This window comes from Choloepus didactylus, chromosome 27, assembly GCF_015220235.1.
Source record: "Choloepus didactylus isolate mChoDid1 chromosome 27, mChoDid1.pri, whole genome shotgun sequence".
Taxonomy (NCBI): Eukaryota; Metazoa; Chordata; class Mammalia; order Pilosa; family Megalonychidae; genus Choloepus; species Choloepus didactylus.
Window position 1 is genome coordinate 16,041,777 of NC_051333.1, and position 20,737 is coordinate 16,062,513.

Here is a 20,737-nt window from a genome sequence, read left to right on the forward strand (position 1 = left end):
CATCACCCTTGGGCAGTGCACCATGTGCACAACAATACATGGCAGCCCTGACAGCAGCATATTGATAGCAAAAGACTGGGAACAAAACAAGTATCTGCCAGCAGGAAGTAGTCAAATAAACCAGAATATATATGCAAAATGGAATACTGGCATCTGTAAAAAAGAATGAACTCTCAAAAAAGAATAAAAAAGAATGTATCTCTGGAATATGACGTTAAGTGGAAAAAAAGCAAGATTGGTCTGTGTATGTAGTGCACACCCTATTTTTTATGGAGGAAGGAAAATAGCCATATCTGTTTGTATTTGCATGGAAAAAATAAAAAGAAACTAATAAAAGGGATGACTCAACAGTGATAGGGGTAGGGGGAGGGCGAGTTGAGAAAAAGGTGGGAGTGAGACTTCTCACTTCATACCTTGCTATATTCTGATTTTTGAACCATGTGTATATATTCTGTATTCAAAAAAATGTATTTTAGAAGTTACCAATTTTTGTAATTTTGCAAAACAGAGATGCTGAACTACAAAATGTCATGTGATCTGTGAAGCCCTGAACAGTTGGAAGGGATCTTTGCCCATTTTCAAATTATGAAGGATGTGTACGTTAGCCCTTGCCGGCACTTTTTGGTTCTCTTGCAGCCCCCACTGACACTCTCCCCCTAAATCTGCCAGTCTTGAGGGAAGGGCTGGGGATCCCGGCACCGGGCCTGGCAGCAGCTCAGTGACCAGTTCCTGGAATCGACTGAGGGATGAACCTGGAGGCAGTGTGCTCCAGAGCCAGACTGCCCGAGTTCTAATCCCAGCTTTGTCGCTTATTAGCTCTATGATCTCTTGCATGTCACTGCACCTCCCTGTACCTCAGTTTCCACATGGGGGTGTCGTAAGGATTAAATGAGCCAGTTCATTTACACCTGGGGCCTGGCACAGACTGAGAACATGATAAATATTGGTCCTTCTTCCCCCTGAAGCTGGAGGGCTCAGCGACAAGGACATTTAAGAGGCTGAGAGGTGGGGGTCCGGAGAGTGTGCTGCACAGACACACCCCAGGAAGCAGGGTTTGGGGGTGAAGGGGACAGGAGACAGCTGGCTTCAGCAAACGCTAATAAGATGGCAAGTCAGAGAAGAGATTCAGCAGCAAAGAGGTCACGGGTGATCCAGGTCGGGGTAGTTTCAGGGGAGTGACAGGAACAGAAGCAAGAAAACCCTGAACAAGTAAAGGAGTGGGTGGTGAGAAAGCCGAGCGAGCCAGGACAGCCGGCGCTTGGGAGGCGCGACCCAGAAGGGGGAAGAGATGTAGGGACGCTCTCAGCGGACGACTGAGAGGCACAGAGCACTTTGTTTTTAACTCAGGGGACACTTGAATTTATTGAAATCTTGATGGGTAATAATGAGTGCAACCCGTCGAATAAAATAAGAATCTGTGAGTCCACGCTGGTAACGGAAAATGAATAAATAGATGAGAGAGAAGGGAAAAGCTCTTCCTTATAATAGAATGCCAACTAATCAAGCTGAAGGATATGGTGAAATTGGAAAATCACCATTTGGCAGCCACCATAGTAATAATTATTTCAGTCAAGGATCATCAACGGATGTTAAACCCAGAAGGTGAGCAAGTTATTTAGAGCCTCAAAGTGTGTCCTCACAAGATATTTATTAAGAGAATAACAGTATTGTATGTTATGTGAATATATCTCAATAAAACTGAATTTAAAAGAGAGAGAGAGAGAGACAGAATAACAGTAACTTTACAGCAGAGACCCTGGTGGCTGCCATCTTAACCATGTGACCTGGTTCATATCAACAGTGACCAGAAAACCCGACATGACCCCGTGGGCCTCCCGACAGGACACCGAGAAGGGCACAGAACCACTTCCGTGATATTCCGCCAAAGATGTATAACCTGAGTCTAATCATGAGGAAAACACAGACAAACCCACACTAAGGGGCATTTGCAGAATGACTCGCCTGTATTCTTTAAAAATATCAAGGTCGTGAAACCCAAAGAAAGACCAAGGAGCTGTTCCGGATTGAAGGAGACCAAAGAGACAGGACTCCTAAAGGCAACCCCTGAGCTTGGGTTGCATCCTTGACAAGGAAAAAAACCGTCTTTAACGAGTGAAAATTACTGACTGAAGTCTGTAAATTAGCCGCTTTATACGAGTGTTCACTTTCTAATTTGCATAATTATTCTGTGGGTTTTGTAGAATGAACTTGATCTCAGGAGGTTCGTGCTGAAGTACTTGGCGGTAAAGGGAATCATGATAAAGCAAACGTGGTACAAAGCTGACATCTGGGTAATGTGGGGGAAGGGTGTTCAAAAATTTTATCTACTTCTTCTTTTAGCTTCTCTATAAGCCTGAAATTATTTCAAAATAGAAAGTTATAAGAAGACTGTTAAAAAAGATCTGGCAGTAATGACAATGGCTAACATCTCTTGTGCTCTCACTGCCTTCCAGGAACTGTCCATCATCACAGTGGCCCTGGGAGGCAGGAACAGAGAAGGAATCTGAGGCCCAGGGAAGGCGACGACTTGCCCGGGGTCACGCAGGGAGAGAGGACGGAGATGGGCTGGGAGGGGGTGAAAGAGGAGGGTGAGTGGGTTCCTAGATAAAGCTGGTTCTGTGCTTTCCTCCTAACAGTCTCGTTATTTTGACCTGTAATGACCTGGTTAGTGACCACTTCCCCTGTTAGAGTATAAGTCCCATGAAGGGACTGGACTTTGTTTTGGTCATTGCTGTGTCCACAATGCCAGCACAGGGTCCAGTGCAGAGAAAAAACCCCAAAAATATTTGTTGATTGAATAACTGATCCTCATTCATAATGATAATATTAGGTCTATTAATAATGATAACAGGAATAATGGTTCACATTCGTGTTAGTGCATTTAATTCTCAGAATAACCCCAAGGACTGTTACATCCCCATTTTAAAGGAAACTGAGGCTTAGAGAGATGTTGCTTGGCCCAGGCAGCCAGCCAGGAAGGGCGTGGTCAGCACTCAAAATTCCTCAGCATGGCCTTAGGCACCCCCACTCGGGTCCCAGGCCCAGCCCCAGCCCCAGTCCCCGTATGGTGCCCACCTTCTGGAAGTCCTTCTTGGAGATGAGGCCACGGGGATCAGTGACGTAGTCCTGGAAGGCCTCAGAACCCACAATATCCTTGAGTTTCAGGAACATGTCGAAGAACTTGAGGATCATTTCCACGTTGGATGAGGATTCCACGAGCATGTCCACCATCTGCCGGGCAATCATGCCGTTCACCACGTTCCCTGCGGGCCAGCCCCTGGTCAGTGCCCGGCAGAGCCTCCTTTCTGGAGCCCCACCGGACCGGCCTCCCTCCCCAGCTCAGGAGCTACCTGTGGTTCCCCAAGCCTCCCTGGCCAGCAGGGCACAGGTCACTTCTGGATTCGCTTCAGCATCATGTATGGACTTGGCTTGATTCTGCCTCTGTTCCCCTCCCCCACTAGCTAGAGGACTCATCAATAAAACAACAATGACAATAAGCTAATAGTAGCTGCCAGGTGCGGTGCCAAGTGCTGCCCTGGCCCGATCTCATGTCAGCACCGTAAGGGAAGTGTATTCCTATCTCTTTTTGCAGATGAGGAAACTGAGGCTCGGAAAGTCACACACTCAAGGTGACATAGCCGGTAAGGACATGGGAGGATTTGAACCCAGGGCTGCATGACTTCAGAGCTTACCCATCTAAACCCTCCACTAGGCCACAGAGGCCAAGCAGGCACACAGCTGAGTGAGGCAGGCCAAAGGTAGGACAGCAGGGAGGGGTGGAGACTGTGGCCAACTGGGAGCCCACCCCTTCCCCTCTTAAGGGGGCAGCTGAAGCTTGGCTTCTTTTTTATATCTTTTAATTTTAATATAATTCAAATTTATGTAAAAGTTGCAGGAATAGTTCAAGGAAACTTCATTTAGTCCAGATTCACCAATTATTTACATTTTCCCCCATTTGCTTTATAATTCTCTCTATATATTTCTATATATGTGTATATAGATATTCTGAACCATTTGAGAGTAAGTTGCAGACATAAATGAGGCCCTCTCAGTATGTATTTCCTAAAAGATGAGGTCATTCTCATATAACATTCTCATATAATACATTATGGTTGTTTGAAGTCACTAAGATTTGGGGAAGTTTGTTATGCAGCAAAATCTAACTGATAACAGTACAGTTATCAAAATCAGGAGATTGAACATTGTTCTAATACAGCTATCTCATGCAGTCCAGCTGATTTTTGTCATGTGGAAATGTGGGTCCAGAGTCACCAAATCTTCCACTTTTTTTAAGAAAAGCTGGTAATCTGGATGTCTAAAGGGAAACTTCTGATTTTTAAAAGCTAATGTGTAGTTTAAAAAAAAATTAAAATATCACATCATTGTAATTGTAAATGATTTGAAAAAAAATGAATGTCTATCAACAGGGAACTAGCTAAATGAACGACTACATTCACATACAATGGAGTACTATGCAGCCATACAAAAGAATGAGGGTGCTTTTTATGAACTTCTATAGAAGATACTCTATAGAAAAAAGTCATTATTTAAAAGAGGCAGAAAAATGGGTAGTATTCTACTCTCTTTTGGGCAGAAAACTTATAGAGAATGAGCGCATGTACACATTTGCTTGTTTACACATAGATTTTTCTGGAAGGACAAAGAAGAGACTGGTTAGCAGTGGCTTCCTCTGGGTAAGGAATGGATGTCTGCAAGATGCAGGGAGGGAGGAGCACTGTTTTCTTTAGAATTTTGAACCATGCTAAATCTAACCTATTGCAAATAAATAAAATCTAAATTTTTAACAAAATCTAGGTGATGGCTTGTTTCCAAAGATGGACCTAACCATTTTTCCCTCTCCATATGCGCACACCACCCCTCCCATCAAGAGGTGGGATTTAGTTCCCCTTTCCTTGAATCTGAGCTGGCCTTGGGCCTTCCTTCAGCCAATAGGAGATGATGGAGGCAACAATGTCCCAGCTCTGGGATGAGCCCCTAAGGGGCCTAGCAGTTCTGCCTTGGTTCTCTTGGAGACTCGAGCCTCCATGTAAGGAAGTCCAAGCTATCCTGCTGGAGAGACTATAAGGAGAACTGAGGCACCCCAGCTGACAGCCAGCACCATAGCCTCAGACACGTGCATCCACCTTGAACCTTCCAGCCCAACCTAGCCCAGCGGAATGCAGCCAGATAAGTGAACTTCAGCAAAACTGGGAGAACTGCCCAGTGGACTCAGAGAATCATGAGAAATAATGCATTATGGTTGTTTGAAGTCACTAAGGTTTGGGGAAGTTTGTTATGCAGCAAAAACTAACTGATACATCTAGCAAATAAATAAAAAGTATCCAGGCCGCCCAATCTACTACAATTTCTCTGCAGATTTGATATTAATATATGTACAATTGGGGCCTGGCACAGTAAGTGCCCAAAAAGTGTTTGCTGAGCTTATTCTTGCAACCTGTTTATCAACTCATTGATGCTGACAATGGTGGGGTGGTTGAGGGAGAGGGTCTCCTGGGTCTCAGAGGGCCATCCTTGGACTTGTCTGTACCTTGGTACCTCCCCACGCCCCACCCACTGGGTGTTTACCTTCTAGCAGTGACAGCAACATCACCACCATATCCTTCTGTAGATCCAGCAGCTCCTTCAACAGCTTGATCTGGCTTGAGTCCTAGAGACCCCACACCCCAGCCATGTCAGGGCCAGTCTCTGCAGAGAATCCTCCCCACCCCCAGCTGCTCCTGCCCCTCCTCACTCACCCAGCAGGACCTGAGACCACCTCTCTCCCCCCTCTTACCTCCGAGGGGACCCGAGTCCAGACATAGTCCTCGGAAGCAGGGGAGGGGGCAGAGAGACAAGATTGGGGCTTGGGGTTGGCACTTCAAGGGAAGCAGGCCCAATCAGTGATGGGAGGTGGGGAAGGGACTAGTAAACAGAAGGGCTGGGAGGAGCACAGGGCCTGCAGACACTTGGGGCAGAGAGAGACAGAGAGGGACAAATAATGGGGACAAAGTCACAGATCTGGGAAGGGATGAGGGCCCAGCACTGTTCCTGGCCAATGGTGGGTGCTCAACACATGTTTGTTGAATGAATGTGCGATGGAAAAAGTGGGACTCTAGGTTCAAGAAGTCTGGAGGAGACAGCCACGTGCTTCTACTAAGCCAGGTGGGGGAAACGTGGGGGCCTCCAAAACATCCTAAGTTCTGCATCAAGGTCCTCTATTAGTTTTAGGTGAGCCACACAAAATTCCTGATATTTGACCACTTTTGACCCACCAAATGGCAATTTCATATAGTTTCACCTAATAAAATGGGGAGAAGTATATCAGATAAATGGGGTGTAAATCTCTTCCCACCCCAACACTGATGAGGAGTTCTTCGTTCTAATCCTAACACGCTTCCACAGCTCCAAAGCTCTGCACTCTGAGTCTAAGGTTCTAGCATTCCAGGAGCTCAAGAGTCTAGCCCGGGTGGGCGCCTGTGGTTTGTGTCTGCCTGTGATCCATTCCCCCTCTTCTCTTAACAAGCCCTCAACTTTCAACTGGGGCACCCCCACTCCCACCCTCAGAGAGTATGGGGCTAACCCCACCTTCCAGGCTCTAGGAGAGGGTGCGTCACCAGGCGTGGTCAATCAGAACTTCCTTCTCCCTGGCCACCGCGATGGGGTCAGGAATGGGCCTGGGGCCAAGCAGTCCAATCAGAGAACTGCAGGTCTCTCGCTGGAGCTCCTGGGAAAGACTTATCTTCCCTCTGGGGCTACTAAGGGTGTGCATGGAGGCCTGAGGCTCCAGCTTTCCAGGAGGTGGGGAAAGCCAGCTTGTGAATACAGCCAGGGGCTGAGAGAGGCATTTCTGCCCACATCGCTGTAGGCCCTGGATCTGTGATGTGAACTGGTAAATCCCCCCCCTTTTTTCCCCTTGCACATTTCTTGCATTGGATTTCTGGTCCTTGCAACCAGACCTAGGCCATGGACTAATGCTGTGGTATTTGGAAGTCTACTTTACAGTATCAACATCCTCTAGCACTTGAAGATTCCATCAACAGCATAACTTCCACCGCAATGACACTGAGGAATTGCATTCTAAGTTCTAAACATTTCAAAAAGTCAGATGACACCAGACAGGGCTTCTGCCATTCCCTGGGGCACCTTTGGGTAATTTAGAAAAGAGTTCCCCTTCTTCGACACCCATCGTGATGAGAAATTATAATATACAGAATACTTTACTGCCATCTGCTGGATAACTGTTGTAATACATACTCCAATACATTTAGGAAGTCCAGGCTGTGGAGGGTGGCCCCTCAGGTGGTGTCCCTGTACAGTACACAACCTGCCCAACTGTTCATGGCGGCCTCGAATGCATTTACCAATTTGGGTAGGCAGAAGCAGCGCAGGTGGATGAGGCTTGCGTGAGATACTGACAAAGATGCAAAGGGATGGGAATGGTGGAGAGCGCAAGGATTCTAGAGATGGGGGATGGCAGCAGGGACCTTACATCATAGGTGCCCGGGACGGGTGTCACCCGCCGCAAGCAGGACAGAGAAGCAAAACACTCCTCCTTCTGCCCCAGGCCCTGATCTAGAAGCCCACCCCCAGGGTTGTCCAAATCTAAGATGACCTCATCAGAGAGAAAAAAACATCAACCAATCATAGAGGAGAGCTGAGCCATAGTGGGGCGTGGCCCAAATGTAAGCCTATGGAAGTGTGGGTGAGAAACCAGCCGATTGGCGGTGGCAGAGGAGGAGGTGGGGTCATGCCAGAGAGCCAACCAGAGGGAAGATGGATGTGCCCACCGGGAGGGAACTGGTCCAGAACAGGCCAGCAGCACGTGGTAAGAAATCCACCAGATTGGGGGGAGCGGGGGAGCGGAGGGGGGTGGGGAAGGGCAGGGGATCCCCGGAAGCAGGGGGATGAAGACCTGAGGTGTCCAAACCTGAGCGAGCTTCATCATCATGTGAGCAAACACATGCAGGAATCCCACCACGGCGTCCCAGAGGCGGCTGTGCGCCAGGCTCTGCTGGTTCCCCGTGCAGGGGCCCTGGGGACACAGGGCTGCGTGAGATCGGGCAAGCTGGGGGCTGCGGGACTGTCCTGCCCCGTCTCAACGCGCGGGCCCTACCTGGATGTACTCGGTAAGGCTGTTGAACACCTGCTTAGCCACCGACATGGCCTTGGAAAAGTTCCTTTTGCCTTGCTCCTCGATGACGTCCTTGCCCGAGTAGTACCAGTAGAAGTCGCTGATGGACTCCTGGGGGCGGGCAGGAGGTGAGGGGGTGCCCCGGCCAACCATCGCCCCCCACAGCTCCCCACCCATGTACACTCCCCCACTTGGACGGCCTCACCTGCAACCGCAGGAGGTAGTCCACCGTGCAGATGATGATGTTAATAGTGGTCGTGTTCCCTGTCTGTGTCCGCAGGTAGTTTTGGAAATCTAGGGAGATGCAAAGTCATTCGTTGAGCACTTACCATATGCTAGGGGAGAAGGACATTTATTCATTTACGCAATAAGTATTGGTTGAGTGCCTAGTATATACCAGAAGGCTCATGCCTTCTATTTATCAAGTACCTCTGTATGTCAGAGGAAGGTGGAGGGTCATTTATTCATTTATTTAATATATTGAAGACCTACTCTGCCAGATGTGGAGAATCAGTCATTTATTTTTTCATCCCCACCCCCCAAATACTTTTGAGCCCCTGCTAGAAAACAGGGGCAGATGAAGGATCATTTATTTGTTCCTTTATCCAGCATGCTAGTCAGAGATGGAGTTGGTTCACTTATTCTTTGAGCCAACAAATTTATTGAGCAGTTACTATATACCAGGTGCTTTTCTAGGTCCTTGGGACACAGCTGCGAAAGAAAACAAAGTCCCCAACCTCATGAAGCTTGTATTCTGATGCAGTACATTTTCAGTCTTTCCTAATGCAACCTACAATAGGAAATCCATTTGACATTGAGACATGTTTAACTAGAAATTATATTTGCACATAACTGAGACCAAAGCTTCACATACACTTTACTATGTGCCATGTATTCTGGAATTTTCTGTCCTATACCAGTCTAGTTAATTACAAAAGAATGCTTATCAGAACTGCCTAAATTAGTGGTTCTCAACTTGTCAACCTTGGCTGCACGTTAGAATTGCCTGGGGGCTTTTAAAAGCCCTATGCTCAGGCCCCACCCCAAACCAATTAAATGAGAGTCTCTTGGGGAGAAACAGGGGCTTCAGTATCTTTTAAAGTCCCCAGGGCCTGCCAATGTGCAATTAGGACAAGAACTTCTGCATTAAGCTGATTTCACGAGCCTCTGGTGGGTTGCTTCCCACTATTTGTAAACCACTGTTGAATGGCAGACAGCTAATAACTGTTGAAGCTTTGTGATGAGCATTTGGGGGCTCATTAGACCATCAGTCTACTTTAGTATATGATTTGTAAGTTCCATAACAATAATAAAAATAACTGCTATTCATGGGTTGCAGAGTGGTGGTGGGGAATAGTGGGCAGAATGATCAGGGTTGTGAAGGGGGAAGCCCCCCAGAAGATGTCTGACCCAGCCTGGGAGATCAGGGAAGGCTCCCTGGAGGAGGAGAACGCTGAGTTGAAACCTGAAAGATATATAGTTGACTGCACCACTTCTCAGCTGTGTGACCTCAAACAAGTTACTGAACCTCTCTGTATGGCACAGATTGTGCCTCAGTTTCCCCATATGTAATGTGGGAATCCTAATAGACCCTACCTCATGGAGCTTTTGTGGGGATTTAATGCATTAGCATACATAAAGAATTGAGGACGGCACTTGGTACATAAGTGCTCACTCAGTTAAGCATTAGCTGTTCTTAAAGGGCCTTAAAGAGGTAAGAGCTGTGCTTCAGAGCAGTGGTTCTCAAAGTGTGGTCCCTGAACCACCAGCAGCCTCCCCTGGAAACTCATTAGAAATGCACATTCCTGGGCTTCATCCCAGAACTGAATAAGAAATTCGGGAGGGGGGGAGCAGAAATCTGTATTTTAAAAAGCCCTCCAGGTGACTCTGAAGCATGCTCAAGTTTGAGAACCATTTCTTTAGACCAATTTGCCAAATGACCCATTTATCAAATTACCAGGGCAACAAAAACAGGCTTCGGTTCATGTTTACAGCAATGTCGGATGGCTTGAAGCTTTGGTTTCTTCCCCGAAAGTGTTACTTCCCACGTGACTTCCCCAGAGCCAGTTCACAATAGTTATATCAGCAGGTTCACCTGAATGCTCATTTGCCTGATTTCACATTACAAACAAAGAGCATGCTCAAATACTCCAAATTTTATAAGTAAATGTACAGGCTTTCCTGTCAACCCAGTTTTCTGTTTTCTTTATTTTCATTTAAATTGGGCCACAGAATACCTAAATGACTAGATGTACAGCTCTCCCCTCCTGTAAAGAATTCTGCTGAGAATGCTGTCCTGGACATGTGCAAATAAACTTTTGGTCTGGTATGAATGTCATTTAATACTCAAGACATGTAAGGCACCGGAGATTTGAAAAAGTTTTCAATTATTCATTTGATGGGCTGGTTAATGAATTTGTGAATTTAGGCAGGGATCTGGATTGCAAATTTGTTGGGAGAGAGAATCCCCACCCATCCGTAAGAACCATCTCATTTTTAAAAAGTCATAGACGCAGGGAATAAAATCATGAAAAATCTCAAAGACTAATTCCACCTTAGTTAAAATTAAAAAAAAAAAAACAAAAAACCCAGTCCCAAAGTGCAAAAGTATTTAATAAACCTTCAAGAAAAAATGGGTTGTGAACACAGAAGCTTTAACCTTTGTTGAAAAGAAAAGGCTGAAGATTAAAGCTATTTACAAATCAGTTACCTCCAAAGGAAGCCAAGTAGATGAAGCTGCTGTGGAATTTAGATTTATAATGACTCCAATATTTGTTATGAAGCTGAATTTCTGGGTATGCTGTGGTTTTATAATTGCCTGGTGAGCATTATAACCACAACCTTGAGACTGTGCACGTTTGTTCTAGGAAATGGGATTTGTAGGAATATTTGTGGAATAGAAATTGACTGTTCCTTTAATGTTATAAACTGTGTTAGCCACAGGAGGTTGCACTTTTTGTGTTTAATTAACTTGTTAAATTGGCTGAACCAGAACCAAAGTGGTGAAAACTCTTGCTTAAGTGAAGAATCTGTAGGCCTTCCTCCTGATAATGTATTTGCGTATGTACCAGCAACGTGAAGAAGCAATTCTAATAGGTTCATTTACAAACGTGGTGCACCTTTTCCCTCTGCAGACCCAGGGCCTGGAAAACCCAACCTGGGGCAGGGATTGCAGGTTGCCTGCGGGGAAAATGGGACGTGGCAAAGTGCCCATTTGGGCAAATTGATTTTGGCAAATTGGTCATGCACCAAATTGGTGTTTGGCAGGTTGCTTTTGGGGAATTGGTCTGGCTTCGATGAGGGCAGGGGAGGTAAAAGTGCAGCAAAGTGGCTGAATTCAAGAAATTCAAAAGAGATTTAGGAAAGACAGTGGACAGGGCTTGACAGCTGAAGTGGAAGATGAGGACACAGGAGTGGAGGAGGAGCCCTGGGGGCTGCTGAGGCCATCAGTGACAAGGTGGTGGGGGGGGGGGGGTAGGGTGGGGGGGGTGGAGATGACTCAAGCCGCCCTTTCAGACCCACCCCAACCTCCCTCCTCCTCACCATTGTTGTGCCCCTCGCAGAGCAACTGCAGGAATCGGAAGAGGTCTTGGGTGAACTCGTCATCTGCCATGACCTTTTCTCCTGGGGAATGGAGGGGGGCAGGGCCCAGGAGGGGTCAGATGGGCCAGAACACTGCACACGCATGCACACGGCCCCTGCACACTGCACGCCAATGCACAAAGCCTGCGGGTCCTGGGCGGGGCAGCCGCCGCTTCAAAGACACTGTGAGGACCCCGGCATCCACGACACCAGGGGGCCCCGACCGCAAAGACCGTGACATCAGCAGATGGAGACCTCGGGGTCCCCGAGACACGAAGTGGGGGGCCTCAAGTGTCTTCCTACAACATTAGTGTCCCTCTGATGTCACCACTCGTGTGGCATCTGGGAGCGTCTGCCCGCCCAGCAGCCGTTCAGGCAGCTGGTATCTCCCTCAGCCCCACTCCAGGGTCGCAGGGGGTGTTAATGGGTTATGGGGGTGGGGGTCACTTTCACACAAAGGCGCTGAGCAGGGAGTCAGGCTGGGCGGCAAGACGGGTGGTGGGGAGGTGGGGGCGCGGGGATTGAAAGCCATTCAAGTGGCCCAGGTGTCTCTAAAGCAGCCAATCAAGGAGAAGCAGAGGGAGCGGTGTGTCAAATGAGCCAATCAGAATGCGCATCTGAAAGAAGCCAATCATGGCGGGCCAAAAGGGCAGGCTAGACAGTGAAGGGGCCAACCAGAGCAGGCGCAGAGGAGCCACGCGCACCAATTAGAGTGGATGCTGGAAGCAACCAATCCCGTCGGTGGGTGGAGACAGCGGAAAGGAGCCACGTGGGGTCCGGGCGCAGGGAACAGGGTAGGTAGGAGCAGGGTCACCCCACCCCGGGACTGAGAACCTGGGACTGGAAGTCCAAGAACATCCAACTGAAAAGGGATTTCTGCGATCTTCTCTAGCTTCCATTTTACAGATGGGGAAATTGAGGTTTAAGAATAGTAAGAGACTTGTTCCATGGGTGGTCAGTGGCTAATCTGGGACCGGAACTTGTTCTCTGGACTCTCTGACCTCAAGACCTTCCGTGGGCATGATGCACCCACTGTAGGAAAGGGCGTCCCAGATCCTCAGCCCCGGAGGGGAAGGGGATGGCTGGGGGTTAGAAAGGAAGGGGCGGCAGTAGCATAGCAAAGGGATGGGCTGGGGGAATTACCGTTCTGGCGATTGATGACTGGGACAGCCGACAGGATGGGAGGAAGAAGCGGAGGAAACGCGGGGCAAAAAAGAGGCAGAAGGAGGGAGAGAAAACGCATACAGTCACACAGTCAGAGACGAAGACAGACACAGCGAAAAACAACCCACGGAGAGAAAGTGAGCAGGAGACGGAAGGAGGTGGATTAGCAAGGAAGAGAGGAGGAAATGAAGGTAAAAGCAGAGGGAAAGAAAGACGGGGGAAGAGAGAGATGGACAGGCAGGAGATGACAGGAGAAGGGCAGGAGATGGACAGTTGGAGGCGGGAGGCAAGGATGGGAGTAGAGAGGTTAGACACATCACAACACGGCAAAGAGGAGACTCGATTAACCCGGATTAGGGACATTAATGAGAGAACAGCAACCAGGGACTGAGGCTGGGGCTTGTGGAGGGTGGCTCCCTGTGGTGACGGGAGAGAGGACACAGGCAGGAGAAGGATCCCCCCCCCAGCCCCAACCCCGGGATGGGGACCATGGTGGGGAGAGGGACTCAGGAGGAATGGGGGGGGGGTGCAGGACTGGGGATCCCTGCAGGGGGAGGAGCCTGGGGGTGCTCTTGGGGAAGGGGTATCTGGGAGGAAGGGACCTCTGGGCCATGTGTGTGGGGGGGGAAGGATCCTGAAGACTGAGGATGGCCCTGGGAGAGGGAAGCCCAGGGCAGGGCCTCACCAGTTCCGTCCTCATTCACCATGCCCAGCCCCTCTGCCTTGTTCTGTCTCTCGAAGGCATTGAGATCCAGGACGCTGAGCAAAAGAAAGGACAGATGGGGGGCTGGGATCATCCTCTGCCCTTCTCTCTTCCAGAGCCTGGTGGCCCCCACACGGTGGGGACAGGGAAGCCGCGGGGAGCCACGGAAAAGTCGGTGGGCAGCAAGAGGAGAGCAAAGGCCCCTGGAGGTAGGACCACGTTGACAGGGTCATCCAAGAGAGCCCACATTCCCTGCTGCCGGGTTCCTCTGGAATTCTCAACCACCTTCCCATCCCCAGCCACTTGGAATCCACAATAGAGCTCTCATGCTTAAATCCTAGGCATTTTGCCTCCCTTATGGTTCCATGTGAATTCTTACAATACACTCCACTATTTGAGCCCGTATGGGTGGCTCTCTGTTCCTTGAACCGAGGGAGCAGAACTAGAACCGAAGGCAGTACCTGGTGTGGGGGCACAGCCACACCAAACCGCTTAACTAAAACAAGGGCTCTAGAACCTCCCACCTGCATGTTTGCATCAGCGCCTGGATACTCTGGAAGAAGCCAACTTCCTTCTTGTCCTTCAGATAATCCAGCATTTTCTGCAGTGGAGGGGTGGGGCAGAGGGGAACTGGGAGTCACACAGGAACCTCCCACCCCTCCTAGCCCTCCTCCCAAGGCCCTTTGCCTCGGTTACCTGCTGCACGTCAGCATTGCCCCCATTTAGGATGGAGATGCCCAGCTTCAAGGTGGAGGACACCATGGCACCCGGCTCTCCTGGAGGGCAGGGAGACCAGTGTTCTCCACCCCCAAGAAAATAGCTACCCCAGGGGTGCAAGGGTGTGCATGCAGGGGGATCAGGGTTGAGGGACAGGTGAGGAATTTCAAGACAAGTGTGCAAGTGCTGGGCGTGAGTGCAAAGCACAGGCCTGTGGGATGGGGAAGGGTGCCTGCTGGGGCCATAGGGAATGGAAGGACTGGGGAGAGCTTTGGGGGCCACCTTTGCAGGCGCTGATCATCTGGAGCACCATCTCGGCGGCCCCCCGATTGTGCAGCCGTGCCTGCTGGTACAGGAGCCTCTGCTTCTCCATCTCCTTCTCCTGGGGCGGGAAGGCAGCCCCGTGGGGCGGGTGAGTCCTGGCTCACCATCCAGCCTTTGCCCCCTCCACGGCCTTGTTTTCATCCCTCCCCACATTGACCAGTTCAACTCACTCCTTTGGCTGTGAGCCCCCTACTCCCCCTGGGGCTTGAGTTCTCCACTTGTCTCCTGCATCTAGCCAGGGACTAGACATGGAGCAAGAGCTATATAAATCAGAGCTTCTTAACCTGGGCCACAGGGCCTCACCCCACCCCGCAACCGGTCAGTGGACAGAAGTCAGGTGCTCTAGGAACTCGGGTGGGGAGGGGGGAGTTGCAATTTTATGTTTGCCTTTAAGTGAACTTGAGCATTTCCTTCCAATGTGAATGAGGCTATAAATCATAGCAATATTAGCAGAACCTGTGATTTTGTCACTGATGAGACTCACAGATGTTTCCATATCACTTTGTTGAGCAGACATCTCAAACTATCATTTATGCTCATCACTACTTCTAAATTTCAGTTGTTATTGGATCCACTGCTAGATCTTGTTTGATGGGTTAAGAAGTATATATATTACTGTATCATAAACTTGCTTTTTAAAAATACTGTGTTGGGGATGCGAAATGAAACAAAGTTTCAGTGGCTGAGAGATTTCAAATGGAGTCGAGAGGTCACTCTGGTGGACATTCTTATGCACTATATAGATAACATTTTTTAGGTTTTAATGTATTGGAATAGCTAGAAGTAAATACCTGAAATCACCAAACTCCAACCCAGTAGCCTTGACTCTTGAACAAGACGATTGTATAACAATGTAGCTTACAAGGGGTGACAGTGTGATTGTGAAAACCCTGTGGATCACACTCCCTTTAACCAGTGTATGGATGGATGAGTAGAAAAATGAAGACAAAAACCAAATGAAAAGTAGAGTGGTATGGGGGAGATGATTTGGGTGTTCTTTTTTACTTTTATTTTTTATTCTTATTCTGATTCTTTCTGGTGTAAAGAAAATGTTCAAAAATAGATTGGGGGAAAAAAGAACAAAAAAAAAGAAAAACAAAACAAAACAAAAAAATAGATTGGGGTGATGAATGCACAACTATATGATGGTACTGTGAACAGCTGATTGTATACCATGGATGATTGTATGGTATGTGAATATATCTCAGTAAAACTGTATTTAAAATATTGTGTTAACTATTTCAATATACCTGTTTCCTCTGCAATCCTATGAGTTTTTTTATGCATTTAAAAGCATGATTCTGAGAAAGGCTTTCTCCAGATGCCAAAAGGGTCGCTGGCACAAAAAAGGAAAAGAACCTCTGAAGGAAATGCTGATGGACTTAATGAGTGAGTGGGTGAGTTGACTGCATGTTCACTAGCTCTGTCTCACTGCCAGGCTTTGCATATGCTGTTTCTTCTACCTGGAACACTTTTCTCCTTTTCTTCAACTGGCACACACTTTCATCCTGCTGCTCAGACATCCTCTCCTGAGAAGCTCTCCCTGACGCCATTTCCCCCACCTGCCCCCCAGGCTGCGTCAGGCACCCAGATACCCTCCCCGCAGGCTGGCTCAGGCAGCTTTCCTGGGCTCTCATAGCCTCTGAGCTCCCCCCATCACTGCCATGAACACTCCGCTGTTACTGTCTCCACAGTGGACTCACTAGATCACTGCTGTGTCTCCAACATCACCGAGCACAGGGCCAGGCCCAGAGCACTGCTCTGTGAACATGTGCTGAATACATGGAGGATGGCTGATGTTGGGGTCCCTTATCCCTTTTCTCCGACTAACCTCAAAGGAAACCTCAGCCTCCTCTTCTTCAGTTTCACCATTCTCCTCTCCCTCCTCCAGGTGGCAACTCTGGGGATGGATCAGTGGTTAGGGACGATGGTGAAGAAAGGAGATATCCCAACCTCCCCATCCCCAGCCCTTTTAGTGGGCTGGCTTCGGAGCTGGGTAGAAGGGAACCTGCCCTGGGTGGGGGCAAGACCTCACCTTCGCCATGATGTCAGCATACGCTATATAGAGATAATCCTCTTCCAGTTTGCTGAGGAAGTAAGTGGGCATACTCAGGATCGGGTGGAGAGGATCCCCACCTTATAACAGCTCCCGGCTTTTCCCTAGAGAGTCAACCCTCCCCTCGCTCAGGCTGTGTGGTGCCAGTGGGGGTGTACCCCCTGCCCAGCCAGGGTGGGCGAGTGATGAAGGCTTAGCAAATCAGCATCTTCTATCTGCTTGGCCACAGTGAGAGGTAAGGGATGGTCGTGTGGTCCACGCTGGTCCAGTGAAATTCATGCCAGACATTTTGCTAGCGTCATTGGTAGAGATGCTCTCTTTCCATGAGGTTGCTAAGATTATTATTTTTATGGCTAATTCCTATTGAATGTTTATCTTCTGTGCTAAGTGCTTTTAATTTAATATAAATTAATTATTAAATTAATTAATCCTCATAATAATCCTATTGGGCAGATATAGTAATAGGTCCATTTTACAGATGAGGAAACTGAGGCACAATGATTCTACTCAGCCAAGGTCACACAGCTAGTAAGTGGGGGTGCTGGGATTGAAACCTGGATCCTTTAACTACAGAATCACTGCTCTCAAGCACTACACTAAGCTCCCTCCCAGAGGATGGGAAAACAAGACACTCATTTCTAAGTCTCCCTTGCAGCTCGGATGGCCTGATGTCAGAATTCTGGCCAATGAGTTTTGTGCGTAAACCCACTAGGGAGAATTTCCTTTCTCAGATAAAAAGACTTTGGTCTTGCTAAGAGAGGAAAAAAAAAAGCCTTTCTTCCCCTTCTTTCTGTCTGGCATGTGAGCAAGATGCCTGGAAGTGCAGCAACCATTTTGTGACCATGAGGCCACACACACACACACACACACACACACACACACACACACACACACAGAAAAAGCTAAGAATGGCAGAGCAGAGAGCCAGAGAGAGCCTGGGTCCCTGTCAGTGTCACTGTGCCACTGCGTCAGTCCTGGCCTATCTCCTAACTTCACAGTATGTGAGAAGAATAAATCCCTATGCTTCCGGTCCCTCAGCCACAGAAAGGAGTTATTAGTGGTATCTGTTTCACAGTGGGAAAAGTAGCATGGTCCTGACACATAGTAGGCACTTGACAGATGCTCCCTATCCTTAGCAGCAGCATCTTTATTACTATTATTTATTCTCCTGCTGTCATCAGCAAAAGGGAAGACTTTGTATGAATTAGATAAAGGACCCCTTTCTTGCTTCCATCTGGTGGAATCTGTCATAAAAATCTACTGATTTGGCTTGAGCAAGACACTTTCTTGCAAAAAAATCCTAGTAAATCTACATTGTGATGTGAACCCCCAAGATGAGATGCCGTCATGCAGTACTCAGTCTGTACACGGGGGGCCTGCCATCCCAGTAAAGTGGCATTCAAGGATCTTGAGGCACAGGGAGATTCGGATGGGGTGGGGTAGTGGGTTTCTCCCTCAGGACCCCAGCGGCATCTCCGAGGCCCCAGGAAGGGTCTTCACCTCTTTTCGGTCAGGGCGGTGCGGCTGAAGTGCAGGACCAGCTGATGCAGGGGGTCTGGCTTCTTCTCCTCCACTTCTTCCTCCTCCTCCTCCTGCTCCCCAGCTTTCTAGGGGGAGGGGTGGGGCTTGTGCAGGAGCTTCCCAATTCCCCTCCTGCCTCCCCCTCAGCCTGGCTGGGCTGGAATTTTTTCTCTTTTCCCACATCCTGACCCCACCCCTGGTTCTGCCCCAAGCCCGGGCTAGACTCCAGGGGCTGCCATTTTCACAGATCCATGTGAAGGGTGACCCCTGGAGGTACACAGCAGGGGGTCTCAGCCCCTATGCAGACCCCCCACCCCCACCCCTAGGCAGGCCCCACAGCTCACTGAAAGGTCGTCTATCATGCGGTCCTCAAAACTGTGGTCTTCAGTCAGGATCCAGTCAGCCTTGTAGCTCTCCAGGAACATGTTACACGCCCGATGCCTGCAGGGAAAGGTCTGGGGGCGTCCCTGAGACCTCCTCCTCCTCCACACCCCCTCTCACCTCCCTGACATCTGCCTCCCCCAGCAAAGGTCCTGACCCTGCCGTTTCCCAAGATCCTATCGACTTTTTTGGCATCCACACTCCTGCCTCCCCTGCCACCCTTTGCCCACTGTTCCTCCAGCTCCCTCCTCCCTGGGGTCCTTACGTGGGCAGGTTGTAGAGGGGCGTCATACGGAAACAGGCGACCACGGCCCGCCGGCGCTGCTTGGACAACAGCTTGTGCCACACGGCCTTCTTGGACTTGTAAGGGTGCTCTATCTGGGGGTGGGGAGGAAAATGGGGGTGTAGGGCAGATTGTCAGGAGCCCAGCCCCTGCCCCGGGCCCATTCTCACCACCGGGTCAATATGCCCATCTGCGCCCGGAGCCAAACTGAGGCCCCGCCCCCAGGTCCCAGGCCCCGCCCCCAGGTCCCAGGCCCCGCCCAGCGAGCCAAGCTTCGGCCACTCCGCGTCGAGCCCCCGGCCCCGCCCACCTGCTCCAGGTGGTAGAGCACCGCAGACACCTCCTGGACCCTGCGCACGATTTTCTCCGGGTCGTCGGCGTCCTCCTCGCGGCCCGGGAGGCCCCGGTACAGGGCCATCTGCCAGCGCAGAGACGGGGAGCCTTCGACCTGGGGGTTGGAAGGACGCCCGGCGTGAGGGCCCCTCCCCGCTAGGCTCCGTGGGGGGTGCGAGCTGGGCCCTCCGCTGGGGCTCATATGTTAGCTGTCATTACTGTTATTATTCTGACGTGCCCCTGTCCCTTCCGGAGTACAGAGACATACCTTTCCCTGAAGGTGAAGGTTGTTTTGCAGAAATTCGCGGACCTCCTCATCTGTGTCTTTCTGGTGGAGACATGGAGGGCTTGGGTCACTCTGGAGGTCCCAGCGTCCTCCTTGACCCACAACCCTTTCCTTTCCCTTCTAGGCCCACCACCCCAGGACCCGGAGAGAGGTCTGTGTCAGGAGGATCTGGGAGAAACTTAAAGGATCCTAAGGTCAGGGGTGGTCAAGGGGGTGCCCTAGATGGGGGGGGGGTGGTCAGAGGCACCTTGAAGAGGTAACAAGCATTCAATGGGCCTGTGGGGGTCTGGGAGGAGGTAGGGGTCGACAAAAGGATATCATCAAAGATCAAATAAGATCAAAGAAGCATTGTCATGAGTCAGAGAAGGCTCAGAGTGGGGCTGGGAGTAAGTGAGAAATGGGCAGAAAGATTTTTAGGATCAAAAGGGTTGAGTGGGGTTATAAAGGAGTTGGCAAGGTCAGCAGAGATCACTGGGGGGTCAGGGGGTCAACCAAGTCATTGGTGAGGGTTACACAGGGGCCAAAGGACGGGTCAGCAATGTGGGGGTTCCACTGGGTTCTAGGAGAGGGGACCTCTCAAGATCAGTGGGTCCCGGGGATTGTTGGGATCCTGTGGGAGGACTCAGAGCAGTTTCAGAGGGTCTCCGTGGTGTCCTGGGTGGGGTCTCAAGGTGCCAGCAGGTTTAGCATGGTCCAGGATATGTGGGCTCTGCAGGGTCTTTGAAGACTCAGTGTGGTCCTCGGGTCCCATGGTGCTCACTGGGGTCCCTCAGAGCTCTCGGTGGCATTCTGGGATTTCAGTGGGGTCCCAGTTAGTGGTAAGTCCCTGGGGGGTTGGCAGTGTCCTGAGTGGGGTTCTCAGCATCCTAGGGGCGGGCTCAGGACACCCCCGGGGCTCTGTAGGGTCCTAAGGCTCCCCGAGGGATGTTGGCAGGTTCCCAGGATGGGGGCTGGGTAGGCACCAGGGCGTAGCGGCTCTTGGCCAGTGTGATGAGCTCCTGGTCGGTGGGTGCACACATGTTCAGGCCAATGGGCAGCATCTTCTTGAGCGTGGCCACGATCAGCGACGTCTGCACTGAGTACCGGTCCCCGCGGCGCTTCTTCTTGGTGCGTTCCTGGTCCGAGCCACCTGACTGTGGGGACATGGGGCTCAGTGTCGGCCCGGGTCCCAGCCCAGCCCCATGCCCAAGACCCAGCCTGCAGCCAAGGCCCACACACCCGCCCCCAGCCTGGGTACCAGGCACCCCCTCCCCGAC

General features: G+C 50.1%; 1 protein-coding gene across 1 annotated transcript in view; it reads right to left on the reverse strand.

Moving 5' to 3' along the window:
* RYR1 (ryanodine receptor 1) overlaps positions 1–20,737 on the reverse strand; it is a 107,605-nt gene that overhangs the window by 21,014 nt on the left and 65,854 nt on the right. Inside the window, 19 exon segments of the mRNA XM_037819488.1 lie at positions 3,076–3,263; positions 5,587–5,668; positions 7,928–8,032; positions 8,114–8,242; positions 8,337–8,425; positions 11,675–11,755; positions 12,857–12,874; positions 13,563–13,636; positions 14,105–14,181; positions 14,277–14,356; positions 14,580–14,679; positions 16,453–16,521; positions 16,657–16,708; positions 18,178–18,284; positions 18,543–18,639; positions 18,845–18,957; positions 19,173–19,310; positions 19,464–19,523; positions 20,444–20,614. Coding sequence (XP_037675416.1) covers positions 3,076–3,263; positions 5,587–5,668; positions 7,928–8,032; positions 8,114–8,242; positions 8,337–8,425; positions 11,675–11,755; positions 12,857–12,874; positions 13,563–13,636; positions 14,105–14,181; positions 14,277–14,356; positions 14,580–14,679; positions 16,453–16,521; positions 16,657–16,708; positions 18,178–18,284; positions 18,543–18,639; positions 18,845–18,957; positions 19,173–19,310; positions 19,464–19,523; positions 20,444–20,614 — 1,830 coding nt within the window.